The sequence below is a fragment of the Melanotaenia boesemani genome, chromosome 9, assembly GCF_017639745.1.
Source record: "Melanotaenia boesemani isolate fMelBoe1 chromosome 9, fMelBoe1.pri, whole genome shotgun sequence".
Taxonomy (NCBI): Eukaryota; Metazoa; Chordata; class Actinopteri; order Atheriniformes; family Melanotaeniidae; genus Melanotaenia; species Melanotaenia boesemani.
The window spans coordinates 29,709,346-29,729,761 of NC_055690.1; the positions used below are offsets into that span (position 1 = coordinate 29,709,346).

At 38.4% G+C, this 20,416-nt stretch overlaps 2 protein-coding genes and 1 long non-coding RNA gene across 12 annotated transcripts in view; 2 read left to right on the top strand and 1 right to left on the bottom strand.

Annotated features, from left to right (window-relative positions):
- Nucleotides 1-20,416, top strand: part of LOC121645754 (von Willebrand factor A domain-containing protein 5A-like) — a 94,583-nt gene that overhangs the window by 72,066 nt on the left and 2,101 nt on the right. For 2 of the 10 annotated variants that reach the window (XM_041994433.1, XM_041994431.1), the window contains exons 18-21: nucleotides 8,489-8,530; nucleotides 8,881-9,035; nucleotides 9,343-9,466; nucleotides 9,559-10,627. The exons of 1 other annotated variant lie outside the window; for it this stretch is intronic. In XM_041994433.1, the coding sequence (XP_041850367.1) occupies nucleotides 8,489-8,530; nucleotides 8,881-9,035; nucleotides 9,343-9,466; nucleotides 9,559-9,638 (401 nt within the window). In that variant the 3' untranslated portion in view covers nucleotides 9,639-10,627. Of the gene's footprint in view, nucleotides 1-1,191; nucleotides 1,368-1,453; nucleotides 1,543-1,635; nucleotides 1,781-4,126; nucleotides 4,207-4,286; nucleotides 4,402-4,499; nucleotides 4,659-4,814; nucleotides 4,919-5,476; nucleotides 5,698-5,890; nucleotides 5,936-6,398; nucleotides 6,438-6,519; nucleotides 6,524-6,787; nucleotides 6,816-8,488; nucleotides 8,531-8,880; nucleotides 9,036-9,342; nucleotides 9,467-9,558; nucleotides 10,628-20,416 lie in introns of those variants that run through there. 7 more of the 10 variants (XM_041994423.1, XM_041994425.1, XM_041994428.1 and 4 more) reach the window with 7 other exon arrangements.
- LOC121645787 overlaps nucleotides 1-20,416 on the bottom strand; it is a 62,199-nt gene that overhangs the window by 23,622 nt on the left and 18,161 nt on the right. Inside the window, exon 3 of the long non-coding RNA XR_006011508.1 lies at nucleotides 18,323-18,417. This is a non-coding gene — a long non-coding RNA (uncharacterized LOC121645787). The remainder of the gene's footprint in view (nucleotides 1-18,322; nucleotides 18,418-20,416) is intronic.
- Nucleotides 11,609-20,316, top strand: LOC121645768 (von Willebrand factor A domain-containing protein 5A-like). Its single transcript, XM_041994458.1, has 13 exons — nucleotides 11,609-11,713; nucleotides 11,990-12,039; nucleotides 12,354-12,556; nucleotides 12,644-12,866; nucleotides 13,059-13,225; nucleotides 13,318-13,432; nucleotides 14,634-14,809; nucleotides 14,896-14,984; nucleotides 15,078-15,222; nucleotides 17,240-17,355; nucleotides 17,549-17,599; nucleotides 18,066-18,107; nucleotides 20,246-20,316. The coding sequence occupies exons 2-11, from the start codon at nucleotides 11,997-11,999 to the stop codon at nucleotides 17,571-17,573; spliced, it is 1,302 nt and encodes a 433-aa protein (XP_041850392.1). The 5' UTR covers nucleotides 11,609-11,713; nucleotides 11,990-11,996; the 3' UTR covers nucleotides 17,574-17,599; nucleotides 18,066-18,107; nucleotides 20,246-20,316.

A 20,416-nucleotide genomic window follows, 5' to 3' on the forward strand; every position in this document is an offset into this window, starting at 1 on the left:
GTGAGTGCAAGTTAGTCTAGTTATTGGGCCATGTCCACATGGAGATGAGTTTAAGTGATTCTGCTAAAGTTTTATATTGTTTAGATGTTTTATCCACATGAAATCAGTGTTTTTGGAGCCTGAAAACTGTAATCTTTAAAACCAGGATTCAAGGCGAATAAATATGAAAAAAACACAATTTTGTTTACCTGTTTACTACCCATACACATCTTTCCTAAACCAACGTCGCCATAGTCCCAGTTCTCCCTTAACCCATATGCAACACAAACCCTGCCAACAGCTTCAACAACGGCAGAATGCAGTGTTGTGTTTGTGTAGCAAGTATGTTATAATAATAATAATAATACAGGCAGAAAATCTAGTACTTCTTCATCCGTTTCCGTCTGTGTCGCATCTCGCACCAAAAAAGCGTTTGGAATTTTAATGCCTCGTTTCTCAAAAATGTCCATATTCACAATATATGTAATACTTTTTATTCAGCTCTGTGTATCTGCCCCCCCCCCGGCTAGCTCGCCAAGTTTACGTAGCAAGTATGTTATAATAATAATACAGGCTGAGTTGTATATCAGCGGGGCTAGTCTCAGAAGGCTAGATAAAACTCAGTCTGGAGGGAGGAGAAACAACAGAGGCACAGAGACTGAATTTAGGTTTGATGGTACCATATATTAGAAAGACAAACAAAACACCAACATTTATAAGAAATAGAAATGTATCTGAATGGCCATTCAATAATTAATATGTACAGTGTAAATGTCAGGCTCAAAAATTCAATAAAGTTTAAGTTGGGTGCAAATTGGTCATTCACAGATCCCACATCAATTTCCCAATCCCCAAACGACCCAAAGTCCAGTACGGCGCGATAAGTTTAATCCAGGGGTTTGAGTTGGTGAGTTCGTTAGAGGCAAAGTGATGGGTGTGAATGGCTATGTGGAAGCCGTAGGGGAACAAAAACAGGGCAAAGAGTTTTGTCGGCTGCAAGGAGCCTCCTACCGGCCCGGACAGAGCAGGTGATATCCTGGCTTTTACAACAGACTTTTTTTTTTTTAATGTTTTAACAATTAAATCAGTTCTTTTCTCCTGCAGATCTACCATAGCTCAAATGAATTTTAATCTTTAACTAACGTTACAGTCATTAAAATAGATTTGAAAATGTAGATTTGGGGTGATTTTTCCATTCTTCTTATGTTTCAGGAACTCTGATGGGTGATCCAGTGGTGATGGTGAGCCTGTACCCTGAGTTCCCCCAGTCTGTGATGTCCTCACTCGCCTCATGTGGGGAGTTTGTGTTCTTATTGGATCGATCGGGAAGTATGGACTGTTCCATCAATAACAGCAAGCAGGAAGAAACTCGCATTAGCAGTGCAAGGGTATTCAACAAGTGTAAACTCAGTCATAGAAACACTCTTATCTGTCTCAGCAAATTTTCATCTCTATTTTCTGTGTCTTCCTTCAGGACACTCTGCTGCTCCTGTTGAAGAGTTTATCAATGGGCTGCTACTTCAATATCTACAGTTTTGGGTCCAGATTTGAACACATCTTCCCGTAAGTGACTCAGTCCACAAAAATGTGTTTCAGTCATTAATGTCACATGATGATCATTAGATCAGATCAGTTAGTTTGTGTTTCTGATGGCAGTAAGAGTGTAGAGTACAATGAGAAGAGCATGAAGAAGGCTCTGAAGAAAGTTGAGGAGATGCAGGCTGACCTGGGAGGAACAGAGATCCTTAAGCCCCTCGAACACATTTACAAGCAGCCCTGCATTCCCAAGCAGCCCAGACAGGTAATAATGCACGTACATTAATGCCCCCCCACTTTCTTCCTCTCTCTCAGCGCTGCACCAGTTTACATGAATCTCTGGAACAGGATGGTAGAATATTCAAACTCCTTCATCTGTGGAAGTCACCTATTCCTACATTTTTATGGCATTGAAACACAGCCTTAAAACAGAGTTGCTAAGGACCAAAACCAGCTGTACTTTGAACCTGCTGATTTAAATTAATCCAACAAGTACAAGTTCAAGTTTATTTGTATAGCACATTTTATGAAACAGCAGTTGCCCAAAGTGCTGAACAATAGAACAACAATCACTCCACAGTTGAAAATAAAACACTACACAATGAAACAATAAAAACCAATAAAAATGAAATCAATAAAAAATAAAATGAATGAAAAGGTAAAATCAATAGAGGAATAAAATCAATAAAACTAGAATAAAAAGTAAAACATGCGAATGTCAAGCTCAGGTTTGTTCAAATGCCAGTGCAAAGAAGTAGGTTTTGAGTAGAGACTTAAACCCAGAGACAGACTGAGCAGCTCTGATGTGAAGGGGAAGGCTGTTCCACAGCTTTGGAGCAGCAACAGAGAAAGCTCTGTCACTCCTGGATTTAAGTCTAGCAGATCTTCAGTAAGAGCTGTGAAGAGGACCTCAGAGTCCTGAGTGGAGCATGCTGGTGTAGCAACTCTGACAAATATGAGGGAACCAAACCATTTAAAGCTTTAAAAACAATTAATAAAATCTTGTACTGGTCTTAAAACTAACAGGAAGCCAACGCAAGGAGGCAAGCACAGGGGTCTGTAATCAACTGAGCGGCAGTGTTTTAAGCAAGAAGCATGTGGTTGCAGAGATGACTGATCAATGCCATAACAAAGAGAGCTGTAATAATCTGTGCGCGACATAATGAGCAGGTGGATAACTTTTTCCAGGTCATGCTTGGGCAGGTAGGGCTTTACTTTGCCAAGCAGCCTTAAATAGAAGAAAACGCTTTAGACTACAGAATTAACCTGCTGGTAGAAGTTAAAGGAGACTTTTGGCATGGGTACAACAATGCTAAATAAGCGAACCGAGAACACTAACTGTACCATTTAGAAGCTCAGAACTTCCAAAAAGATGTCAGTATCTACGTGGAGAAAGTTAAAATACATCCATGCTTTTAGATCACACAAGCAGCTGAGAAGATTTGCCAGAGAATCTCCCTGTGGTTTTAAGGAGATATAGATCTGGACGTCGTCAGCAAAGCAATGGTAAGCAATATTGTGCTTCTGAAAAATAGACCCCAAGGGCAACTCATACAGGGGAAAAAGTAGTGGACCCAAATGGACTCTTGTGGGACCCCATAACTGAGAGGTGCTGCAACTGAGGCAAACACAAAAAGACCGATCCGACAAGTAAAACCAGAACCAGCGCAGAACAGTTCCTCTGATACCAACACACCGCTCTAAGCATGTCAGAAGGGTTTGGTGGTCAACTGTGTCAAAGGCTGCAGTTAGATCTAAAAGAATCAAGACAGCAGGACTTCCAGAGTCAGTAACTAAGAAAGGTCATTAAAAACTCTTAAAGGTGCAGTTTCAGTACTGTGGAGAGACTTAAAACCAGACTGAAATTTTTCTAAAACTTTACTAAAATGTAAGTGAGCCTGTAACTGTACGTGCACTATTTTGTCTAAGACTTTTGATAAAAAAAAGGTCATTTAGAAATCGGCCTGTAGTTAGTAAGAACTGAAGGATCCAATTTAGGTTTCTTTAAAAGAGGCTGCACAAGAGCATTCTTAAAAGCAGCAGGAACAGAGCATGAAGAGAGGCAGGACTTAATCAGGGACAAAATTACAGGGCCGATGGAGCTAAAAGTACTTTTAATTAGAGCGGGGTGGCAGCTATCAAGGGGGCAAAAAGGAGGTTCTAAGTGAAAAACCATGTCCGAGAGTTCAGAAAGTGACACCAGTTCAAACTGCAAGTAAACAGCTGAACACTGACAAGACAGCACGAACTAAACCGGAGGGAGGGGATAGAGGCCTAATAGCAGAAATCTTGCCTGTAAAAAATCTAAGAAATTTGTTGCTTTGCTTTGTTCTTGGACATATGGAGGCAAAACCACTTTTACTTATCGCAAAAGCCTTGAATCAACATCAACACTTGCTGACCCTTAAAGATTCTTTGGTTGTTCTGCATACACCCTTCCAAGTACAACCCTGCACAACCCTGTTGTTTAAACTTGTTTTTACCATTTCTCCATTTGTTCTTCATACTTTGCAACACGTGTGACTCTAACAGCAGTGTTACACACTCTCATTCAGTCTCCCTGAGAGTTTTCAGTTCATGTGTGGTTGTGATGTTGTTTCTCTTCCCAAAGCTGTTTGTCTTCACTGATGGAGAGGTGGGGAACACCAAAGAAGTTATTGATCTGGTTAAGAAGAATGCAGGTTCCCACAGGTGAGACTACAACAACACAGCCTGACAGTAAGTGTAACACTGTGGTTGTGTGTGTTTTTAAACAAAGTTTTACTTTGTAGGTGTTTCTCTTTTGGGATTGGAGAAGGAGCCAGCTCTGCTCTTATCAATGGGTTGGCCAAGGAGGGAGGAGGTCATGCTCAGTTCATCACAGGGACTGACAGGATGCAGCCAAAAGTTAGTAAAAATAAAGTCTAATTAAAACAGCAACATCACATTCCAGATACAGATGCATACAGATGAGTTCACCATTTCTAATGTGTTTTAACCATCAGGTGATGCAGTCGCTGCGGTTTGCACTGCAGCCAGCTGTGGAGGACATCTCAGTAACATGGGATTTACCAAAGGGAGTGTCAGCCACTGTCCTCTCTCCACCAATCACAGCAATTTTCCAGGGGCAGAGGTCACTGATTTATGCCCAGCTCACTGGACAGGTAGGAGCACCACCATGGCTCTTGTTTAAAAGCTTTTACTGGTCAGGCTGACAAAAAACAAAAAAAAAACAACATAAAAATAAAAAAATCACATGTACTAATATGTAAAGATATGTGTATTATGTGTATTATTTTAAGCCTGTAATGATTTCTCAGTGTTTAGAGGCAGCAGAGGGCTGTGTGATGGTGAAGTACAGCCTCGCAGGTCATCCCTCTCAGAACCAGCTGCACTTCTGTCTCAAACCAGCAGAGGACACTGGGTAAAGCAATGAGATGATTTTGGTTCTACATTAGGTATTAAATTACTCATTGTGAGCATGTAGTTTATGACCTTTAAATGCACAATTTTTTGGTCCCTGTGTCCTCTCTTCTCAGTCTTCCTGCTTGGAAGTTGATCCACGTGGAATATCTTAGAAGATCTTTGTTTTTAAAAGCATATGAAGGAGAAAGGGATGAGAAAAGAGGAGGGTGCAGGGGGGGCTGTAAATGAGGGTGCACAGGTGTGTCCTTGGCAGAGGTCGTCTCAGCATTGATGACATATAAAAGGAGTTACACAATACACACCACACATTCTGCTTATCTGACAGAGATCATAATATACATAATGTAGGCTGTAACAGAACAACGGACGTCCTTGTTTCCGAGTCTCACGTCTGAAACAAATATTTCTCATTGTCTCATTTTCCTTCCTTTGTGTCAGTTTCAAGGAAAGTAGAGGAGGAGGGACATTGAGGGTTTTAAAAACAGAGTAATGGCCGGTGATGTGCAGTATGTGTTCACCAAAGTATTTAAAGTTGCTCTTCTTCTGCCTTCTTCAGATTAACAATCCACAGGTTGGCTGCTCGTACTCTGATTCGCTGCCTGGAGTTGGAGGACAGATCTAACAGAGGACAGCAAGATGAAGGAGTGAAGAAGAAGGTGGTGGAGCTCAGTATCCAATCAGGAGTGAGCAGTTCTTTTACTGCCTTCATTGCTGTCAACAAAGACAGTGGCGAGTCGATTCAAGGACCTCTGGCACGCAGAAATATTCCAACACCAGGTACGTCTGTTTGTTTCTCCAAAGACTAAATTAGTGAGGAGGAAACTTGTCCAATTCAAAGACAGTGTGCTGGGAGGTTGTTCATGAACAAATTATCTTCCAAGCTCCTTTTTGTAAAGCTTATCTGATGGTAAAGCAGAGAAAAGAACCACAACTAATGATCTTCATCTGATGTCTTACTCTCTGATCTCAGGGTTTTATGGACAGACATTGTGTAGTTCTCCAAGGATGAGGTTAGGTGAGTAAAATGTTGAATGACTTTATGAAAACATTAACAAGTACAACATACACAAACAAAATAAAAAAGACCACCAGGGGACTCTTTAATTCCTCACATATTTGCTGCAGCAGTGGAGAAAAAGTTGTTTCTTCTATGAATTACTGCTAAACTTAGAAAAGTTTCCACAGATATGATACTAACACAATCTACGTCATCAGTAATTAGCAAATCACAATTAATATTGTATTTGACTTGTAAAAAGATCCGGTTTTTAATCTTCTCACTCTTGCAGCATGTGCAGATCTCCTCATATCATTACAAGTGTGTGTTTACATGTACAAAGAATTATTTATGTTTTGAATTACTGAACAACTTTGCAATCAGAAATATTTTTAAACTGCTTCACTAAAATTTTAGTCTTTCATAATCTATTGTCGTCTCTTCTTCTCTGTGTTTGTTTTGATTGTCTTTTATTGATCAGTTCCCATTATGGCCTGCTCTTCGGCTCCATTAAATAGCAGTAAGAAAATCCACCATTTTCGGTGTGTTCTACATTTCTTGCATGTGCAAATATTGTCTGATTGTCGTACTGCTTGAGCTAGTGGTTCCAGAGATAAAACACTGTTCAGGTACAGGTGAATATAAACTTCAATGTCTTTATGAAAACATCAGAGTAAATCTACATTTACCACTTTTAATATATTTTTTAGTGATTTGATTTTACTAAAATGACTTGAATATCTGTTGCAGTGTAATGATATCACTAGACATAATATTAACCTTGCAGCCCCAGAAACCAACATTTTATTTTTTTTCTAATGTCCTGCACTAATGTCTTGTTTTGTGTTTATTTTTATCTTTAACTGTTCAGAAGGAATGATACAACGGTCTTTACCTAGTAAGTGGAACCGTATAACATACGGGATTTGTTTTCTATCATTTCAGTAAAAGTTAAAGTCAACATATAAAAGTGTTTTAAAAGGATAAAAATGTTAAATATGAGAGTTGATATAAGCCAAAATATAACACTTTAATAGCAGAACACTTTTTAAGCTAATTTGCATCTGGTGTATATAAAACCCATAATTAATATTTAATAATTACAAAACACTCAAACCAAACACGAGTTGGTTTTACTTGTAATGTTAGTTTTTAACCTGACTTTTTGTTTGGTTTTTATTCTGAATGCCTCTTAATGCCCAGCTTATCACAAGATCAAATGCAAGGTTGCATCACTGAAACATAAGTGAAGCACCAGATGAGACAGAAGCAAACATCTGTGCTTTCTATACCTGCAGTAAATACGAATATAATCAACTCAGCAGCACATTCATTCAGCAAACCTGCATGTGGTCAATGCAACGCTCTTAAACAGATTCATGACTTTCTTTTTAGAAAATAATATAATACTAGAGCAGATTTTCATGTTTTTATGCTCAAAACCCACACAATGCATTCTGAGACTGGTTTGACTGAACCCAATAACCTACATGTCATTTTTCTTTTTTCATAATTTTTAAATACAATATTTTCATGTCACATTTTCATTTATTTACTTGTTTGCTTATGTATTATTAAAAAGCATATGTCCTGTAAAATGAAGCAAGATCCATTAAGAGAGTTTAAGTAAAAAGTATGTATCTTTCATTATTTTGTTTTTACTCATTTTATCCACTTTAGGGTAATAGGAAAATAAAATCTGTTCCAGCTGTTTTTAGACAAGACATTAGTTACAGTCATGGGTTTATGATCAAAGCTTAAGTTAACATCAGCAGTTAACATTACATCTTCTGACACGTTTGTCTTAAAGCCAAGCAAGCAAAATAAAAATGGCGTCCTGCAGTGTGCAGCATTTGTTATTGACAAGTATCTTATAAAAAAGCCTGGACTGACAACAAGGTATTTTGAGCAGCTCTGGAGCAGTGTTGTGTGAGAAAAATAACTTCTTTTAAAATGTGTGCTATGCACAACTTTGACTTATAGAAAAAGCAGCACTTTTTATCTTTTAGGCCAACCTAGTCCTCAGCATCGGATTATATTGCCTCAGACTGGGATTCCAATTTTTTTTAGCAAAGTCTTTCAAAAATAACTGTGTCTAGTGAACTTGAATCAAAAAGGCAATGAATCAGAGTCAAAACAGCAGGATATAATTTTTATTGTAAGGCACCACTATTGCCTTTCTAATTGTAATGACTTGTAATGAGTAGATAAAGTGTAACTGAGTATATAAAAATTTTTTAAAGTATATATAATATATATACACTTTAAACTACAGTATATTTGATAAAACTGTGACTGTTCCACCTTTTAGGTTTACATTGTGCTTCAGTTTTCCTCTCTATAGCATTTGTGTTGTCTAGTTTTCTCAAACTAAACAACCCGAACGAATGTTCTTATCAATGATAAATGTTTGCACAGTAACACCTGCATTTGGTCTGGTGCTCTGGTGTTGAGTGTTTTTTAAGCTACAGCTTAAAGCGACAAGTGAAGAAATTTCAGGGATGTTTTTGTACATAACCAAATTATAACATATCTTTCATTTTTATGCTTTTCTTCTTTTTAATGCTTAAGTGAAAATGTTCTGTGGAACGGCAGGAAAAGCATCTGGTAGAGGTAGGTCAAAATATGAACGACAGAATACACATATTTATAACTTTCACTTACCTGTTTGTACAAACACATTTCTTTAAGGTTTGCCTTGTTCTGATATTTGACAGAACAGAATTTATTTATTGATTTGTTTGCTTAGTTATAGTGTTATACAGTGTTTTCAATCCATACGATGCCTATGACCCAGTACATGGAGACTATGAATTAAAAACTTCCAGTAAAATTGTTGCCAATAGAGCATTTGATTTTATTAGATTTTTACCATCAAACACTAGTTTACTGTACCTAATAATGTGTTCATGTGTTTCATCTTTAATTTAGTTATTGACTTTAGTGATTTTTTTTTTCTGCAGCAGATAAAGCTGGTGCTCCCCAGCAGCCCCTCAGAGAGCCTCTTCTGCAGTTGGTGTCCCTGCAGAAGGCGTCTGGTAGTTGGATGCTGGAGGCTCCTCTGGCCTCTGCACTGGGAAAGACCAGTGACGAGGTGGAGAAGTTAAAGCCTGCATCGGTGGGTTGCTGGAAAATTAACAACCCACATTTGTAATGATAATATTTAAGTGATTTTAACATGGAAATAATATCAAGAAATAATTTCCTATTAAATGTGTTAATAATCAATACAACATAGAACAGATTAAATCAAACTGAACATAATAAAACTCCAGAGAGCTCTCACTGATCTGAACCAAAGTTTGACTTTATACAAGAACCAGAGAGAGATGGAGAAAGTAAATCAGAACCATTTTCCAATTTTTAAATTTTTTAAAATCTTTTATTCTTTTCTTGTTCTGTGTTTCATTGTTTTGTTTAATCAGGTTAACAAGGAGGTGTGGGCCACCATTCTGGCTCTGATCTGGCTTCATGGTTTCAAGATGGATGTAAAGGAGGAGTGGGAGCTTCTGGCCATGAAGGCTGCATCATGGCTCCGTGCTCAGAATGGTAAAACAATTAATAAGGAACTGATGTTTTTTTCTTTTCTTTGTTAAAGTGTTTACTGTTTAAAATGGTTAAAATCATATTTGCTTTTTTAGGACCATGTGTGACAGAGTGTGTGGAAGCAGGAAATGCACTGCTGGGCTGCAGCGTGCAGAAAGACGCTCTGGGGCTCTGAAGTTAACGTTAAAGAGGCTTCATTTACAGGATTCTTACACAGAAGCAGATTTACTAAATCACACAGCTTTCAGAATGTATATTACTCTTTGCAGCATCTGCCTTTATAATGTGCCTTACTATAACTGCACTGTATGCTTAAGCCACCAGAGTTCTTAAAGAAAGGTTTTGTTTTTGCCTTTTTAATGTTTCTTTGTATCTGGATGTTTTACTAAAAGACAGATGCATGAATCGTGCATATAAATGAAAAAATGAGTGAGAATTTGTTTATTATTGTTTTATTAATGTCAGCTTAAGGTTACGGTGACATTGTTGTTTACCAAATTGTATTAAAATGAATATAACTCCACATCTATTTTGCACATTTAACCCTACACCTGAGTTTAGTTACCAGGATGTTTTACTTTGAGGATGACTCTAGTTTTTATCCACAATTGAAACTTTAAGAAGACGTGTTTAGAGTCGCATAGAGTAACAAAGAGCCAGTGTTCACTAAGTAAATAGATTCAGGTTACTTCTCTCTATACTTGTGAAAGGCAGCCATTGCACTGACTGCACATGAAGGAGAATAAGGAATGTCAGTAATATTTGTTCTAAACTCATATTTTATTGAATCCTCCTCTCTGGAAAATAAATATTCATATTCAGATCCATGTTGAAAAGTCATGGATGGATACAGTAGCAACATAATTGTGTTAAGTGATCACATATTCACTACAAATGTCCATTTTGTTTGGCAATTTAATATAAATTAACAACTAAAGATAAGTTTAAAGTATTTGTTTGTTTTGCTTTTGTTTATGTTTTTTTTTATTTCTCACTAAAATGCCATGTTCAAAGTTGTCTATAATATTCTTCAGTAATGAAAAACAGTCCCTTCTGCTTTTTGTACGTCTTTACCTGAATTTTAAACCTCTTTGGCAACTGTATCCTTGTCTTTGAGGTTGGAAAGTGTTCAAGTGATGTGAATAAACAAAATATAGGATCCTGGAAATGTCTCTTTTTGTATAATGGGGAGGGGAAAATGGGACCTTTTTGGTCAGATACATTAATGAAAGCAGATATTTAATTTTGACCATGTTAGCAGTCTGACTACACATGCAAACCGGAGTTTCTTTAGCATGCTGTGATCTGAGGATCTAAATTTATAAGCAGATTAATGTTTTGCTTTGTCGTGTGGATTCATGTGACACAGTTGTTAAAATCTACAGTTGAATAAAAGCCTCATTCTAGCTGATGGAAGATGAATAAGAAGTCCCAGACAGAATTTCTGCTAAATACTGACGCTTCATGTTTCAGACCATCTAATGAGGAAAGTTCACATAGTGACACCTGCTGGCCATTTTCTGTAACTACACCTGCTGCTTGAAAGCATTTTGTTTGTTTACACACAGTACATACTAAAGTAAAACAATGTTTTTTTCCTTGTATGAAATATGTGTCTGGTTACTTTTATGCACATAGACAGACGATACAATCGATGCACATCTTTTGTACACTGCCTTATGAAGAACCAACACAGCATGTAACAGATGATATGTTAAAGGTGAAATGGAGATATTTTGTGCACCTTTTTTTTCCACTGCAGTCATAATAATGTGATAAAAATGTCACAATTAATTTTAAAAGACTGGGAGCACAATTGCCAATGCAAGTGTGATCTGTGATACTGTGTCTGTTTCTGCCTGTCAATCTTCCCATCATTCAGTAGAAATAGATTATACTGACACAGCAAAAATGTATGGTAATAATAGCAGGTAAAACAGAATTATTCTGCCCTTTTTTTAATCTGGCATTTTTATGTGTATGTGTGTAGTATTTGAGTGATAAAGAAACGAAGAATAAAAACTTGCGTCTGAATTCATTTTCACTAACAAGAGACAGAGATTAATAAAAAACTCCACCCACCTGGTGCTCTCTTGTTTGGAAATCGAGCGTACCCAGTAGAGCCACATTCTGTGATATCAGGACTCAGAGCTTCGTGCTTTACAAGCAAAAGTCCGGAAATACAGAAACAAAGGGACCTGCTGTGAAATCGAAGCATTTCTTTTCTCAGTAAATAATTTGTCCTTACAGGTAAGCTTCCTTCTAAGGTTTTGATAATTTTTTGCAGCTATTCTAAAACTTGTTTATGCTGACATACAGCTGCAGCAGACCGTTGTACTTCTGTTTGTACAAAAGTAGAAATGATGATAAATACAATCTTTTACATATTTTGAGAGGTCACTGAAAGCAGCACTAATTAGATATAGGCAAGGGATTTTAATTTATATTTTATTATCCATTTTCTTTGGTCTTATTTGTTCTGGGCAAGACTGTTGATAACAGTAACCCTTAAAGTTCTTGTTTCAGAGCAATAATGGTGAACTGCTGTGGTCTGTTAACTGCGCGAAAAGAACCAGGTACAGACATGCTATAAAGCAAAGAAATCATCCCCCCCCCTGTAACTCATGAACTATCCACATGTGGAGGTTGTCAGTGCTTTAATGATGACACACACACACACACACACACACACACACACACACACACACACACACACACACACACACACACACAATGTTCTACTTCTCACTGTTAGTTTAATTACAGTCCTCTTGTGTGGTTAAACATAATTTAGAATGTAGAAACATTTCTTTAATAATTCATCAGTGTAATTTCTAAATAAAATGAAGTCTATTACGATCTGTGTTTCTGGTCGTTGTTTCTCTGTCAGTTCCTCTAAAGAGCATCGAGGTGGAGCTGCAGGTGAGGGACCATGTAGCTACAGTGGTTTCCACTCTGAACTACGAGAACAAGGAGGACAAACCAGTAGAAGCTGTTTTTGTCTTCCCTCTGCCTGGAGATGCAGCTGTGTGTCATTTCAGTGCAAAGGTTGGACAGACACATATTGTAGCTGAAGTGAAGGAGAAACAGCAGGTGAGCTGAACAGAAAGATTTAGCGACTATAAAGGAGCTGAAACACAGTGAAGTTAATGTTACTGACATGTTTCATGTGTTCTGCAGGCTCGAGAGGAGTATGATGATGCTTTGAGCTCTGGTCAGCAGGCCTTCCTGTTGGAGGAGAGTGATCAGAGTCCAGATATATTCTCTCTGAGTGTGGGCAGTCTGCCTCCAGGAGAGAGCGCCTCCATCAGGCTGGAGTACGTCACTGAGCTGGCTGTGCAGGCTGATGATGGGCTGAGGTTCTGTCTGCCTGCTGTCCTCAATCCTCGCTACCAACCTCAGGGTAGGAGAACCAGTTAATATGTTTTATCTTAGTGCTCAGCAAACATGCTCATATAAAGAGTTTTATTAAAGCCCATCTGGACATCACACTGGTGGAGATGAGACCGTTATGCGTTGGAATTAAATATGAGGTTTGAAGCCACCTTTCCTTTCAATAAACCAGATGACTTCTAGTTGTCTCCCATGTTTACAGGTAGCGAAGATGTCAGTGTCCAGGTGACCTCAGTTCCAGCCTCTCTGGTTCCCTACAGTCTGTCCTTTTCTGCCCGAGTCTCCTCTCCTCGTCCAGTCTCTAAAGTAGAGTCCAGTTGTTCCCTGGAGCCTCTTCAGTACCTCAACACTGATCAGACACAGGCCATGGTAGGTAGAGTGGTGATGTGTCTGCTGTGTGTGGTTGTTACATAGAAGATAAATAACTTTATTCAGTGTGTATTTGTCTTTTTGAACTTCAGGTTAAGTTGGCTGCAGGACACAAGTTTGACAGAGATGTTGAGCTGCTGATTTATTACAAAGATGCCCACCAGCCCACTGCTGTGGTGGAGGCAGGACAGGCCTCTGCAAAGCCTGGTGAGTGCAAGTTAGTCTAGTTATTGGGCCATGTCCACATGGAGATGAGTTTAAGTGAATTCGCTAAAGTTTTAAATTTTTCAGATGTTTTATCCACATGAAATCAGTGTTTTGGGAGCCTGAAAACTGTAATCTTTAAAACCAGGATTCAAGGCGAATAAATATGAAAAAAACACAATTTTGTTGACCTGTTTACTACCCATACACATCTTTCCTAAACCAACGTCGCCATAGTCCCAGTTCTCCCTTAACCCATATGCAACACAAACCCTGCCAACAGCTTCAACAACGGCAGAATGCAGTGTTGTGTTTGTGTAGCAAGTATGTTCTAATAATAATAATAATACAGGCAGAAAATCTAGTACTTCTTCATCCGTTTCCGTCTGTGTCGCATCTCGCACCAAAAAAGCGTTTGGAATTTTAATGCCTCGTTTCTCAAAAATGTCCATATTCACAATATATGTAATACTTTTTATTCAGCTCTGTGTATCTGCCCCTCCCTCCTGGCTAGCTCGCCAAGTTTATGTAGCAAGTATTTTATAATAATAATACAGGCTAAGTTGTATATCAGCGGGGCTAGTCTCAGAAGGCTAGATAAAACTCAGCCTGGAGGGAGGAGAAACAACAGAGGCACAGAGGCTGAATTTAGGTTTGATGGTACCATATATTAGAAAGACAAACAAAACACCAACATTTATAAGAAATAGAAATGTATCTGAATGGCCATTCAATAATACATATGTACAGTGTAAATGTCAGGCTCAAAAAGTCAATAAAGTTTAAGTTCTGTGGTTGGGTGCAAATTGGTCATTCACAGATCCCACATCAATTTCCCAATCCCCAAACGACCCAAAGTCCAGTACGGCGCGATAAGTTTAATCCAGGGGTTTGAGTTGGTGAGTTCGTTAGAGGCAAAGTGATGGGTGTGAATGGCTATGTGGAAGCCGTAGGGGAACAAAAACAGAGCAAAGAGTTTTGTCGGCTGCAAGGAGCCTCCTACTGGCCCGGACAGAGCAGGTGATATCCTGGCTTTTACAACAGACTTTTTTTTTTTTAATGTTTTAACAATTAAATCAGTTCTTTTCTCCTGCAGATCTACCATAGCTCAAATGAATTTTAATCTTTAACTATTGTTACAGTCATTAAAATAGATTTGAAAATGTAGATTTGGGGTGATTTTTCCATTCCTCTTATGTTTCAGGAACTCTGATGGGTGATCCAGTGGTGATGGTGAGCTTGTACCCTGAGTTCCCCCAGTCTGTGATGTCCTCACTCGCCTCATGTGGGGAGTTTGTGTTCTTATTGGATCGATCGGAAAGTATGGACTGTTCCATCAATAACAGCAAGCAGGAAGAAACTCCCATTAGCAGTGCAAGGGTATTCAACAAGTGTAAACTCAGTCATAGAAACACTCTTATCTGTCTCAGCAAATTTTCATCTCTATTTTCTGTGTCTTCCTTCAGGACACTCTGCTGCTCCTGTTGAAGAGTTTATCAATGGGCTGCTACTTCAATATCTACAGTTTTGGGTCCAGATTTGAACACATCTTCCCGTAAGTGACTCAGTCCACAAAAATGTGTTTCAGTCATTAATGTCACATGATGATCATTAGATCAGATCAGTTAGTTTGTGTTTCTGATGGCAGTAAAAGTGTAAAGTACAATGAGAAGAGCATGAAGAAGGCTCTGAAGAAAGTTGAGGAGATGCAGGCTGACCTGGGAGGAACAGAGATCCTTAAGCCCCTCGAACACATTTACAAGCAGCCCTGCATTCCCAAGCAGCCCAGACAGGTAATAATGCACGTTCATTAATGCCCCCCCACTTTCTTCCTCTCTCTCAGCGCTGCACCAGTTTACATGAATCTCTGGAACAGGATGGTAGAATATTCAAACTCCTTCATCTGTGGAAGTCACCTATTCCTACATTTTTATGGCATTGAAACACAGCCTTGAAACAGAGTTGCTAAGGACCAAAACCAGCTGTACTTTGAACCTGCTGATTTAAATTAATCCAAGTTCAAGTTTATTTGTATAGCACATTTTATGAAACAGCAGTTGCCCAAAGTGCTGAACAATAGAACAACAATCACTCCACAGTTGAAAATAAAACACTACACAATGAAACAAAAAAAAACAATAAAAATGAAATCAATAAAAAATAAAATGAATGAAAAGGTAAAATCAATAGAGGAATAAAATCAATAAAACTAGAATAAAAAGTAAAACACGCGAATGTCAAGCTCAGGTTTGTTCAAATGCCAGTGCAAAGAAGTAGGTTTTGAGTAGAGACTTAAACCCAGAGACAGACTGAGCAGCTCTGATGTGAAGGGGAAGGCTGTTCCACAGCTTTGGAGCAGCAACAGAGAAAGCTCTGTCACCCCTGGATTTAAGTCTAGCAGATCTTCAGTAAGAGCTGTGAAGAGGACCTCAGAGTCCTGAGTGGAGCATGCTGGTGTAGCAACTCTGACAAATATGAGGGAACCAAACCATTTAAAGCTTTAAAAACAATTAATAAAATCTTGTACTGGTCTTAAAACTAACAGGAAGCCAACGCAAGGAGGCAAGCACAGGGGTCTGTAATCAACTGAGCGGCAGTGTTTTGGGCAGGAAGCATGTGGTTGCAGAGATGACTGATCAATGCCATAACAAAGAGAGCTGTAATAATCTGTGCACGACATAATGAACAGGTGGATAGCTTTTTCCAGCAACACCAACAACAATGCTAAGTAAGCGGACCGAGAACACTAACTGTACCATTTAGAAGCTCAGAACTTCCGAAAAGATATCAGTATCTACTTGGAGAAAGTTAAAATACATCCATGCTTTTAGATCACACAAGCAGCTGAGAAGATTTGCCAGAGAATCTCCCTGTGGTTTTAAGGAGATATAGATCTGGACGTTGTCAGCAAAGCAATGGTAAGCAATATTGTGCTTCTGAAAAATAGACCCCAAGGGCAACTCATACAGGGAAAAAAGTAGTGGACCCAAAATGGACTTTTGTGGGACCCCATAACTGAGAGGTGCTGCAGCTGAATTTCCCTTTGGGATTAATAAAGTATTTTTCATTCATTCATTTCATTCTGAGGCAAACACAAAAAGACCGATCCAACAAGTAAAACCAGAACCAGCGCAGAACAGTTCCTCTGATACCAACACACCGCTCTAAGCATGTCAGAAGGGTTTGATGGTCAACTGTGTCAAAGGCTGCAGTTAGGTCTAAAAGAATCGAGACAGCAGGACTTCCAGATTCAGTAACTAAGAAAGGTCATTAAAAACTCTTAAAGGTGCTGTTTCAGTACTGTGGAGAGACTTAAAACCAGACTGAAATTTTTCTAAACCTTTACTAAAATGTAAGTGAGCCTGTAACTGTACGTGCCCTATTTTGTCTAAGACTTTTGATAGAATAAAGGTCATTTAGAAATCGGCCTGCAGTTAGTAAGAACTGAAGGATCCAATTTAGGTTTCTTTAAAAGAGACTGCACAAGAGCATTCTTAAAAGCAGCAGGAGCACAGCATGAAGACAGACAGGACTTAATCAGGGACAAAATGACAGGGCCGATGGAGCTAAAAGTACTTTTAATTAGAGCGGGGTGGCAGCTATCAAAGGGGCAAAAAGAAGGTTCTAAGTGAAAAACCATGTCCGAGAGTTCAGAAAGTGACACCAGTTCAAACTGCAAGTAAACAGCTGAACACTGACAAGACAGCACGAACTAAACCGGAGGGAGGGGATAGAGGCCTAATAGCAGAAATCTTGCCTGTAAAAAATCTAAGAAATTTGTTGCTTTGCTTTGTTCTTGGACATATGGAGGCAAAACCACTTCCAATCAGGAGTGAGCAGTTCTTTTACTGCCTTCATTGCTGTCAACAAAGACAGTGGCGAGTCGATTCAAGGACCTCTGGCACGCAGAAATATTCCAACACCAGGTACGTCTGTTTGTTTCTCCAAAGACTAAATTAGTGAGGAGGAAACTTGTCCAATTCAAAGACAGTGTGCTGGGAGGATGTTCATGAACAAATTATCTTCCAAGCTCCTTTTTGTAAAGCTTATCTGATGGTAAAGCAGAGAAAAGAACCACAACTAATGATCTTCATCTGATGTCTTACTCTCTGATCTCAGGGTTTTATGCACAGATGTTGTGTAGTTCTGCAGGGATGGATTCAGGTCCAGGTGAGTAAAATGTTGAATGACTTTATGAAAACATTAACAAGTACAACATACACAAACAAAATAAAAAAAGACCACCAGGGGACTCTTTAATTCCTCACATATTTGCTGCAGCAGTGGAGAAAAAGTTGCTTCTTCTATGAATTACTGCTAAACTTAGAAAAGTTTCCACAGATATGATACTAACACAATCTACGTCATCAGTAATTAGCAAATCACAATTAATATTGTATTTGACTTGTAAAAAAGATCCAGTTTTTAATCTTCTCACTCTTGCAGCATGTGCAAATCTCCTCATATCATTACAAGTGTGTTTTTACATGTACAAACAATTATTTATGTTTTGAATTATTGAACAACTTTGTAATAAGACATATTTTTAACTGCTTCATGAAACCAACATTTTAGTCTTTCATAATCTATTGTCGTCTCTTCTCTGTGTTTGTTCTGATTGTCTTTTATTGATCAGTTCCCATGATGGCCTTTGCTGCGGCTCCACCAGTTTTCTATGGTAAGTGAAACTCTGGACAAAATGGAACCACACACATGAGTTTTTGATCATTTCAGTAAGAAAATCCACCATTTTCAGTGTGTTCTACATTTCTTGCATGTGTAAATGTCCTCATGTGAATTATTGAAATATGTGATATTTTGAATAGTTGATCAAATTTGTCACTGGGAATATTTTTTAATGTGAGTTATTGTCACTAGTTCTGAAGTTAACACTGAAATTCTTCCATTGCCATTATTTTGGTTGCATTTTCTTGGTCAGCTCCCATTGCATTGAAGTCCTGTAATATTCCAGTACCTTATCATGATGACTTTGACTGTGTGTACACTTATTAGGCAAGTTGTATTTATGAGGATAATTTTTATTATAGAACAACTACAGTGCTCTCGATCAATCCAGTAAAGTTAATAAACCTCAAACCTGGACATTTAAGAAAGGAAGTGAGGCTTTCGCTTTAAGAGAAAATTATTTTAAAAAAGCATTGGGCAGCTATTAGCGTGCAGAATTATTATGCAACTAAATGAAAAATGAAAACTTCCACTTGTCATTTCACTTGTTTATTTTCATCTTTTAATGTCAGAATTTTAAACAAACTCAAAATTTACAAATAAACATTTATGACATTGAACAGGAAGAAAAAAAATCAGTGACCAATGTAGCCACCCTTCTTCTCAGTAATGGTCATAAGTCTTCCATTCACGGAGTCGGTCAGTTTCTTAAACTGTTTATCATCAACCTTTTGTGCAGCAGCAACCACAGCCTCCCAGACACTGTTCAGACTGGTGGACTGTTTCCTTCACTGTAAATCTCACGTTTAAGAAAGACCCACAAGTTCTCAGTAGGGTTTAGGTCAGGTGAGCATGGGGGCCATTTCCTTATTCTTTCATCTTTAAGGCCTTGTAGTGGAGTACTTTGATGCGTGTGATGGAGCATTGTCCTGCATAAAAATCATGAACCTCTTGAAAAATGCAGACTTTTTCTTGCACCACTGCTTGAAGAAAAGCGTCTTCTAAAACCTGGCAATAGGTTTGGGACTTCAGTTTGAGTCCATCTTCACCCCAAAAAGGTCCAACTAGCTCATCTTTAATAACACCAGCCCGTACCAGTACCCCACCTCCACCTTGCTGGTGTCTGAGTCGAAGTGGAGCTCTGTGACTATAACTGATCCAGCCACGGGCCCATCCATCTGCTCCATCAAGAGACATTCTCATCTCTTCAGTCCATAAAACCTTTGAAAAATCTGTCTTCAGATATTTCTTGGCCCAGTCTTGATGTTTCAGTTTATGTGTCCTGTTGAGCGGTGGTGGCGTTTCAGCCTTCCTTACCTTGGCCATGTGTCTGAGCACTGAACACCTTGTACCAGGTTGCAGTTCTGGAATATGACAGTGCTGGAGGATAATGGGTTCCTGGCAGCTTCATGTTTGATTCATTTCAAATCTTTTGCATTTCAATTTTGTCTTTTTTACTCAACACGTTTCTGACTTTTTACAATTTCTGACTTTCAGAGTCAGCTACATCTCTTTTTTGGCGCATTTTGCCTTAGGAAAAGAAGCACCCTAATAATTACGTACATCTTAAGATGTTGATTTCCCTAGATCACACCCACATACAGCTTGGAGTTGGACAACATGCATGAAAATGACGACATGGTCAAAATACTCACATAGTGTATAAGAGAGAACCATGCAGAGGCATTTTCTATACTTACAGTGAATGAATGAGTGGACATTTTTTTAATTTTTTGTTTTTTACCTAAGTCTTTTGTGTGTGTGTGTGTGTGTGTGTGTGTGTGTTTTCTTCTATAATGTCATGTTTTAAACCTTAAAATTTTATAGAGCCTGGGAGTTTAAATTTTTTCAGAACCTAAAATTCTAAACATAGGCAGGTTGTTTGATAAGTGCCTGTTAGTTCTAGTTATTTGTGTTATCTCCAAATAAGATAAAGCTTTATGGCAGGTGTATCTATTTTCTGCAGTGTGTTGTGTGATCAATGACCTGTGAAAACATTTTTCTGTGAATCAGACTGTATTTGTGAGAGACTGTGCTCTAGTTTCTGGTTGTTTGTGTATCTGTCCACACATTTTCATGTACTATAGTGATTATTTATGCATGTGCAGCTAATGCTCTGCTTCTCTTTAGATTCTGCTGATGTGGTGTATGAATCAACAGAACTTTTGGAAACCTATCATTTTGCTGACTTGACTGAAAGTAAGTGACAGTTTAAAGATGTTATTAAAGACATGCTGACAATTATTGATGAATTTGCTGTTTAAATGTGCCAGTTTTATAAAACTTTTCTGATTTGGTGTC